At 35.2% G+C, this 10,216-nt stretch overlaps 1 protein-coding gene across 1 annotated transcript; it reads right to left on the minus strand.

Moving 5' to 3' along the window:
• Nucleotides 1-3,368: 3,368 nt before the first annotated feature.
• LOC106466316 (galactosylgalactosylxylosylprotein 3-beta-glucuronosyltransferase S-like) lies at nucleotides 3,369-7,350 on the minus strand. Its single transcript, XM_013926585.2, has 3 exons — nucleotides 7,000-7,350; nucleotides 3,969-4,259; nucleotides 3,369-3,595 (listed from the first exon to the last, which is right to left on the minus strand). The coding sequence occupies exons 1-3, from the start codon at nucleotides 7,348-7,350 to the stop codon at nucleotides 3,464-3,466; spliced, it is 774 nt and encodes a 257-aa protein (XP_013782039.2). The 3' UTR covers nucleotides 3,369-3,463.
• Between the last annotated feature and the right edge of the window lie 2,866 nt (nucleotides 7,351-10,216).

The following is a 10,216-nucleotide window of genomic DNA, read 5'->3' on the forward strand; positions in this document are numbered from 1 at the left end:
CTTAGCCATACACTGTCTATCATGTATGTCAGTGACATGTCTCTTAACGACTCAAACCACACTTTTTGCTCACAGTTCGAATATGATTTTACAATCTAGAGGAGTGCCCCAAACCCAACAACAGCAACATACAATATACAACCACTACTACTCGGTATAGAATTATACTGCAATAAGTGGAGAATTAAAATTAATTAATGCGCACAAAACACAAGTCATATTATTTACAAAATCGTACAAAGCAAGCAAATTAATACCACAGGTAGTAACAGCAAAATTCTTAGGTTTTACATATGACACACCACACATTAATAACATAAAAAACAGAACTCCTGTTATTGATTGTGTAATATATCAACTGTAAAAGTGTGTTTGTTTTATTTATTTATTTTTTTTTTTTTTTGGTTAGATAATCCTAGTGCTATTCTTGTTAGATGAACGTAGTGGATGTGTTTTACTCAAGTATTTGTCATTCGATTGTGGGTAATATTCTGTAGAACCGCCTAGTGGGAATTATCGTTCTCCTTACTTAATAATTACAAATTGATCCTTTCCATGCCCAGATTTCAGGTAATAATTTGTAGTGGTTAAAAAAGTAAAACTCTAACTACATATCTAATAGCCAGAAGGTTTATTTCGATCTAATTTAACTAATAGCGAAAGGCGATTAGCGTGATCGGATTGTGAATCTGGGAGTTGATGGTTCGTATATCTGTTGCCATAAAAAACGCGCTCCGCAATTTGGAACCGTGTGTACGCTACAAGATTCCCAATCATATTCCACTATTGCAAGTGACTCAAAAGTTGGCGGTGGGGGCTGTTCACTAGCTGTTTTCTCTCTAGTCTGTCAGTTGAAAATTAAGGGCGATTATGCGTAAATATCCCATTGTGTAGCTGTGAGCGATAATTCTGAAACGAACAAACTTAACACCGCAAAATTTTGTATTGAATAAATAATAATTTTGAAAACATAAAAAAACGTATCCGATTTTACCTGAAGTGTTAACAAAGTATGTTTTATATTGTTATTTTGTTCTTTTTTTTCTGACCTTTTTGACGGGGTTCACAATAAAGCTATAACAACAAAATCGCACAACGAGCAACATGTTTCCCATGAAGTTGCCCCCCCCCCCAGTGGTACAGCGGTATATATGCGGACTTACAACGCTAGAATCCGGGTTTCAATACGCGTGGTGGGCAGAGCACAGATAGCCCATTGTGTAGCTTTGTGCTTAATTACAAACAAAAATACAAAAAGCCATGAAGTTTGTTGAATGTGTTTTAATAACAGTTTGTGAAACTGTGTAATGATATATACAATATTGTTGCGTCATCGAGATCACGTGACTATTCTCACGCCCTCTACTTTCTAGAACTATCCGGTACCTTGGCGAATGGTCTAGAAAAGCCAAAATTAAATAGTGATTACTCGATTTAAAAAAAAAAAGAACGATAAATAAAAAAATGTATAACATAGAAATTTTGATATAATGAGACATTACCATAACTCTTTTTGAATTTAAAAGATAAGTTGAGCAAAAGGCAATTTTAATCAAGAAAAATATCACGCATAACACCATGGTAATAGCAAATAATTGAAAAGTTGAATTGTATTCAATATTCGAAACATTTCATGATATAGCTTTCCTTTCTCAATACTTTTACGAACTTAAATAACCTTTGAACTAACCCAAGCCAAATGACCTTTTTTGCAGTAATTGTTTGCTCCTGACACTGCGTTAGGTATGTTCGGTTGCAAGTCGTGGGGTAAACAGCGAAGTATCATCTATTCTCGTCTACCATATGTGGTGAAACGTCACAATAAACCTCGTAGCACAGCTATAAACAACATAATCCGCGCGACTTGATGTTCTCTGGTAACGAGGGGAAATTAGCCTAATCGGTAGAGTCTTACAGAAAATTCAGTCTTCATATAAACTGTAGTTACATACTTTCTGTAAATTACTGTAAATGTGAGGAAAAGTGAACAAAAATGTTACTTTCCCCAAGAGAAGTGAACTTTTTGGAACATTTCATCCGCTTATTGACCCAACTGGTTTATGACGTAAGGATATGGCCCGGCATGGCCAGGTGGATAAGGCGCTCGACTCGCAATCTGAGGGTCGTGGGTTCGAATCCCTGTCCCACCAAACATGCTCGCCCTTTCAGCCGTGGGGCCGTTATAATGTTACGGTCAATCCCACTATTCGTTGGTAAAAGAGTAGCCCAAGAGTTGGCGGTGGGTGGTGATGACTAGCTGCCTTCCCTCTAGTCTTACACTGCTAAATTAGGGACGGCTAGCGCAGATAGCCCTCGTGTAGCTTTGCGCGAAATTCAAAAACAAACAAACAAACGTAAGGATATAAATTGCAGTAATTTGTATAGCTAGCACTTTAGGATTTTCAATTCAAATAGATTTACCCAAATTTCACATCTTTAGTCCTCGTCATTACTTAACTCTTTCTATTAAAATATTGTTACGTCTCCGTTTGTGAATTAACTTTCCGTAACTTCGTTCCGACGAAACTTTAGCGACACAAGTCCTTACTTAATAAAACTGGTTTATTCTTTCCGAATATAACTTCACGATACACTTGATTTCAACATTCGCGCTAAAACAAACGCTATAACTTCAACAATACTTTCTCACTGCAGATCAATTACTCACTACCTACACACACATTGTTGTCCCGTCACGTTGTCACCCTCTTTTATATACCAGACTACCCTATGTCTAGTAAATACTAATTACACATTTTCTTCTGATGTTGACCATTCTAATCACGAGCTTTTAAATCTCGGATTTTTTAAACATGATACCTTTTGTGAGAGTATCTTCATCTACACTTCTTATTGCATATTTTTACTTTAATTTTTTACTTCTTTTTGTCATGACATGTTACTCCATTCATGTTACTTCTACTCAAACTCTGTTCTTCAAATTATATAAATGTGTTCTCTTTTTATTCTGAGAACTTATGAGTGAAAGCAAATCTGTTCATCTTGTTGTGTTGAATGCGGCTCAATGATTAGCACCGGACTTGGTTTCATGGTTCACCGCCGGAAAAAAATGCGCTCCGCACTTTGAACCCGTAGGAGAGTTATAAGAGTGGTGATAAATCCCACTACTGGTGTTGACTAGCTGCCATTCGTCTTTTCTATCACTTCAAAAAATAGAGACGTCTAGCGCAGATAGCTCGTGAGTAGCTTTGCACAAAATTCCGAAAATAATTATTGTTTGTAATTAAGCACAAAGCTACACAATGGGCTATCTGTGCTCTGCCCACCACGGGTATCGAAATCCGGATGCTAGCGTTGTAAGTCCGCAGACATACCGCTGTGCCACTGGGAGGCTCCGCATACAAACTTTTCATCTAATGACACATTTATACCGGTTCATATAATCACACTACTTGTTGTTTATCCAACCAAATGAAAAAATTCCTTATCACTTGAGGTACCTCTAGGGTCTGTTGTTTTCCAGAACATTGAGGTATAAGGTTGGTAGATTTGTAAACTGGTGATTACCTTCTTTCAGCATGTTGACTTTTTCTGGCCATTTTAACTTTTTTGTTCGGGTTCGCCATACGTATATCTGAAAAAAATAATAAGGGAAACACAAATAACATGATTGAATTCAAGCGTTTCTAAAGTTGTCGGCAAACATGTTTCTTACTGGGCAAGATTTACTTTCTTGTTGCTCTTTTCTTGGATTTAATAGAATAAGCAGAAAGAAGAAGTGCAATTCATATAGACATTGCCTAAAGTTGTTTCGTCCATTAACGCTAACTTTGACCCTTAATCTAGATTCTAGACGCTAAGTGTAGTGATAAGATTTCTGATGTTATTCATGGACTTTTATGTTTTTATTTTATTTCAGTTTAAAATTAATAAATATACCTTACTTCGAGAGACAAATCTCAGATAGTTTGTTCATAATAGTCATATATATATATATATTTATTTACTTCAGTGCAGTTCTGTGCTTTCAACTCAATATTATCAAATCTGGCTCCAAGACGCTGTAGAAACTGTTCTTCTGGACTTTCATCAGAACAATGAAAGGTCGTTTGAGGGTGTTGTCGCAGTAGTTGGACAGAAACGGCATATCCCATCATGTCTGCTGGTATGTTATTTGACGACAAGGAACTAGGTGGATGAAATCCAGTGACGTAGCCTTTACTTATAATTGGAGTGCTAATACCAATTGGTGAGGTTAATCCGACAGGCCATACAGATATGCCTTTAGTTAATTTGACCTGTGGTAATGAAAAGAACACAGAGAGGAGAAAAAGTGACATAAATCAATATTTAGAACTTCTCTCTATTTTCACCCCTGACTACCAACTTATAAAGTTAAACATCCGTGCACAACATGCAGTATTGCGGCAATATCCTCTCTCGTAGAACGGTTATTATCCATTCAAAAATAATAAAGAAGTCTTTTGGATTTTCTTTTCGCATTTTATAAATTACATGACACTTGAGTAGTTGAAAATACACTGGGAAACCTATTCTATGACGGTAACAGGGTCCTTTACCGATTATTCAGGTAATATATTAACGTTACAGCCTCACCAATGTTGTAATGAGAATAACCAATCACGTGGTAGGACTAGTCACTTTGTGTAAATACGACGTTTCTCGCAAACTAAAAAAACATTGCATTTCGACAGTCTGGAACAGCATACTAGATAATAAATAGTTGTGAGAATCTAATAAAAACAATACTCCACAGTACTGTAAAGCAAGTACACATACACACTGTATTTGTGTTTAGTGTTTTAATCAAGGTTATTAATTTTGCATTTCACTTTATGTCCAGCCTCATTATTACATTTAGCATCACAACTCAGAGTTCGTCCTGAAATATTCGGGAATTTTAATGAACGAGAAGTGTTGCAAAATTTCTAGATCAAGAATTATATCATAAATACGGGCGAGCCAGTCAGTTTGCTAAGTCATCTTGCAAAGTAAATTAGTAAAGCATAGATAATCAATCAACCATTGTTTTTATCTTTTTTTTTGTTGTTGTTGTTTTCAGTTACTTAACTGATCAGCCATAAAGGTGTACAAGCAGTGTTTGTAGAGGAAAGAGGAAGCGGGATGGCTTGTGAAATTTTTTAAGCTGAGCACTATGTTTCTTGGTTTTCATATTTATTCTTTTTTTCTTATTATACAAGTAACTAAAATGTAAACATTTATAAGCTTATTAGATTAATTAAGGTTAAATTAGGTAAGATAGTGAAAAACAATAATGATAATTATCATTAACGAGGTAAACTCGTGAGCAGCTTTTGTCTTACGTTATTCGATACTATAACGTGAGCTTCAGGTTCGCCATATAATTTACAAATTGTGTGATGATATTATTAGTTAAACACGGTTCAAAGGGCAATAAAATAATAAAATTCAGTATAAGTAGATGTATACTATTACAAGCTATAGTATGGAAACTCTGATGGTTACTTTGTGGTTACCAACTGGATCACACCAACCAAGAAGGTTCATTAACTCCATCCATGAACAACTTTGTCTCATTCCTGCCTCGCTCTTACCCGACATTTTTAGAAAAATAAAATATCATTTCTGTTCTCAATCATTTGGTGCTGTAAAAATATTTCACTTCTGAAAAGTTTACAGTCTACTAAAAAGTAGCAGGATGGTTTGGGGCCATCCTGAAGAGAAGTAAGATGACATCTCGCCTCATCCTTCCCCTTTCAAGCACTGTGTACAAGTAAATTTATTTTTCACTCTAAACGACATATTTCTGTTAGAACATCATTTATAAAGATACTTAGGCCTACAACTTATAACTTATCACAGTGGTTAAACTTGTAGAAATGTTAAGGAGGAAATAAATTAATTTGTTATCATTACATGGATTAGACTTTTAATTATTTTAATCAGATAATTTTTCTATTCTTGGTCTTGTTTTAATAGCTCTATCATCTCTAATAACACTTGGATCTCCATCTTCAACAGTTGTAATTTTGTACAAAGTTCTATTTTATTTTCAATAAATAACCCCACTTCTGACATCAGTGTTTTAATGTTGTGTTTTCATTGGCGGGTTTTTTTTGGCAAAAAAAAATTAAATGTAGTTCAAGTGATAAGAGGCATGATATTAAGAGAGGAGTTACAAAAAAGAAACATACTATTTAAGGAATAATTAAAGCAAAAATAAATCTAACTGAAGAGAAGATTGATGAAAATATTGGAGATGTACAGAGATATTACAACAATAAGATTGAGGAAGTACAGAAAGGCTGTAATGCTAAAATTAATGAAGTCAAGAGTAAAGTAAAGAAAGACATCAATAATTTGAAACACCTGAAAAATAAATTATTAAATGCAAATATTAAGCCATCCACACTTCTTTCTGCATTGGCTTAATAGTTATGACTGAAAACACCATCTACCACCAATATGTAATAATGAAACTTATTTCTTCTACACCAATTACCATTACTGCTGTGCAACCTGTCATTGAAGGACTTTCCAGGACTACTCCAGCCCTACATTATCAATACCAGTTTCATAATTTAGCTCGCTAGCTTCACATTGACCAGTCGAGAAGCCAACGGACTATGATGAGAAGGTACCATGGGAGTCATACCAGGTTCAGTTTCAAATCATTTTCCAGAGTGAACGGGTGAAACAATGAACAACAAGCTATTAATCTTTTTTGCTCATTTAAAAGGACCATCTTTGGCAACATCTAGTGACACAAAACAAAACACTGACAAAACTTTCTTTAGCTATGCTTCACTGATTCACTCAACAAACTTACTTTGCCACTCGACTGGGGATATTTTACGACTGACTTGACCTTAACATGATAGGCTCTATATCTAACATCTAAAAGCCCCATAAATATCAAAAATATTGGTTATAACATTGTAATTAAAGCTTTTAAACGTTTATATACATCTCTGCTAAAATTATAAATCCAATATATTTGTCTTAATTTCATTATGAGTCATTTCTTCTACTCACCTCCTCAAAGAGTTGGAGGTCAACAACACTGTCTTCCAAAACAAACATCACTGATCCATTATGCGCATGCTCGACGATCCACTGAATGGCCAAACGACGAAGTTGCCCTTTTGGGTCTCTGAATCCTTCTGGACAATTTAAATCAGTGAACTCTTTTTGATAAGTAAGATAGGTGTGTTCTATTTTGCTATGACGAAGAAGCTGCTGAACCTGTACTGATGGCTTCTCAGCATCATCCACCAACACCCAATATAAGCTGGAAACTTGTCGAAGAGTCTGCGACAAACGGGTCAAGTCGGCCAAACGAGGAGGTCGAGGATTCGTGGGAGTGACGACATAGAGCGAATACATACTCCTAGATGTGCCTAAGCCTCGTCTTTGGGCATTTTCCTGGAACCATGGTCCTGTTTTATTGAAATTCGAAACATCACCAGTGATTCTGAGACCGTGAAATACGTACTCAGATTAGCTATGTCTCTAGTAAAAGTAAGGGGTGGTGTGGGGGTCAGACTCTTCAGAATGTTTTATTTCATAGTGAAAATTACAGCAAGTAAATAGGGAAAATTGGGAACTTCCGTAGCAATAAAAACATAGACACGATAATTATTCTTTGTTTTTATATTTTGCTTGTTGTGTTGATGGTATTGTTATTTTTACTTTGAAAATTTCTTACTTTTTCGTTTCAATAAAATACCATTCGTAAAAATGACTTCCGTCCGATTATGTAATGAAGATTAGAACATTTTAATGAAAAAGAAAGAACTATTTACCTCGTTCCATGAAGAAATAAATAATTACAAGAATGGTGCTTGTCAGTGATGCCAGCCTCAAAGGGGTCAAACAAGTGTTCTTGGTCATTCTTCTCTCATATGAGTGAAAGTTAAACAAAATACTCTTTCAAATTAGTTAAAAACAAGATTAAATTAAAAGAAATACTGCAACTTTTTATTGAGTTAACTCGCCCTTGAACTCAGTGAAACGTTGTAGCACTTCTTTTAACCCTGTTTTCAATTATTTTGATTTATTGTCCAGAATTAAATAATCCCAATAAACCGTATAATTATAATACTTTGAAATAACTGAAAAACTTATAGCAACTGCCTATCTTCGTGTACTCTAAGTTTTCTTACATGCACATAAACACACACACACACGCATCTTATATGCTTGGGCGTCGTTCTACAAAAAAGCAGCTTCTGTGGCTCCATATTTTACCAAAATACTCACAGTATTGATTAAAACCATATCTAATTAGAAAACTCTGGGGTTGACTCTCCTCTCGATACTTCATACAGATAAAATAATAACGAAAAACATTGGACTCGACTTTTAAGGCTCTATTTATATCCATCACTACAAATAGCTCAGATGTGCTCGAAACAGGTGGTTGTAACAGATGGTGAATGATTGTTGTATTAATTTTGGAAGCTGTCATGCACTGCTACATACAAATCTGTGTTATCTAGTTCCCACATCTCTCACTTTTTTAAGTAATGTTTTTCTTCTTTCTTCGTTTACCGTCCTTTAGTCTCAATTGGTATTTTTACTACTATAGAAACTATTTAACGCACAGTTAAGTTGAATCCGTTATTGTGAACCCAGAGCCATAAATAAAGAAAGTCTGGCCAACCTGGTTTTAATTGAGTAAGACTGTGATTGAGTAGAACGCGCTCACGTGACAGCAAGACACCATGTTTTACCCATATGAGCGAACGTCATAAGTGCATCTGACTTGTGATTCGTGTAATTCCTGTCGAAAAAAATGCTGTGCTCTTCACCTTGAGGCTGTTCAAACCTAACTGGCTGTGGAAAGATGATGCATAGCTCCCCTAGAAAGACAGAATAGAGATAGAAATGTGAAATAATATTGGAAATCAAACTTATTTGTATGTTCCGTGAGTAGGCGTAGTTTTTTCTTTGTTATTATTCGTCGTGATATCTTTGAAACCTCATAAAACTTACTTTTTCCATAATATTTTATCAATGTGTATGTTTTTTCATAGCAAAGCCACTTCGGGCTATCTGCTGTGTCCACCGAGGGGAATCTAACCCCTAATTCTAGCATTATAAATCCATAGATTTACCGCTGTCCTACCGGGGGACAATCTTTTATAAACTTTTAGCAGATTGTAGAACTTAGGCTATTAGATGCATCACTGTTAACTTGACCAGAGATATTTAGAGACTGAGTTAAAATTCTATAAATAGTATAATGTATTAGCGAAAATGCAATAGCAGTAAGCAAGTAGTATGCAAGACTACATGTAGCAGATTACTTATGGGCCTCTTTTTTAATTTTTTTTATCAAACTTGGATATTTGATTTCATGCAGTTAAATGCTTCGTTGACAAATTATGATATTCCCTTCGCATTTTTTTACAAATTTGCGAACACTTGAACACATTATGATTTATATACATAGGCCCACCAGTCATGGGGAGAAAATAAGGTATTAACAAGACAAGATTAAGCTACCATTGAATAAAGAATTGCATTGTTTGTTGATATGTTTGATGCGAGTATCGTGCTTCCAACCTGCTGTATAGGACTAGAAAACATCTTTATAATATTCATTACAGTGAAATTTAAACTCGTCTGGAATGTTTTCTTCTGTTTGTTTTCTATACTACATTATATATTGTACCTCTGTATTTATTTCAAATTTTCATTTGCATTTTATGGAAATATTTTGATTCCCTGTAGGACCATATATGGGGCCTAATGTGAAATTGGAAGAGCTGAAGAAGATCAAACCAAATGCGTCGCCGACACAATTTGCCTTCACTTCTACACAGATAGTAAAGCGTCGTAAACCTCCTCATAAGAGATGTCAAATAGATTTTAACAAGGAACCAGACAATCTAATCAATAACATATTGTTTGAAAGCCTACTATGATAGATAATCTGAAGTTGAAGATTCTTCTAGTTCTGGTAGGTGTAAGGTAGTGAGGCCTCACTTCCTCCCCCTTTACAAACAAAGAGTTTGCAATGCCATTTAGATATGACTAACATAGTGTTACGTCGCCGTTCGTTAGTTGATTTTCCGTAACTTCGTTCCCACGAAACTTTAGCGACACAAGTCTTTCTTAATAAAACTGGTTTATTCTTTCCGAATACTGCTTTACAATACACTTATTTTCAACAGTCGCGCTATAACAATGAACGTGCTCAACTTCAACAGTACTCTCTGACTGCAGTTCAATTACTCACTACACT

This window comes from Limulus polyphemus, unplaced genomic scaffold, assembly GCF_000517525.1.
Source record: "Limulus polyphemus unplaced genomic scaffold, Limulus_polyphemus-2.1.2 Scaffold2220, whole genome shotgun sequence".
NCBI classification, from domain to species: Eukaryota; Metazoa; Arthropoda; class Merostomata; order Xiphosura; family Limulidae; genus Limulus; species Limulus polyphemus.

What these genes read in the sequence shown, in the direction of transcription:
- LOC106466316 (XM_013926585.2), bottom strand. Translation starts at nt 7,350, where the DNA reads ATGTATTCGCTCTATGTCGTCACTCCCACGAATCCTCGACCTCCTCGT. An exon ending in ACCTCCAACTCTTTGAGGAG is followed by an intron (nt 4,260 to 6,999) that starts GTGAGTAGAAGA and finishes TCATTACCACAG; the next exon opens with GTCAAATTAACTAAAGGCAT. An exon ending in AAGCACAGAACTGCACTGAA is followed by an intron (nt 3,596 to 3,968) that starts GTAAATAAATAT and finishes TATTTTTTTCAG; the next exon opens with ATATACGTATGGCGAACCCG.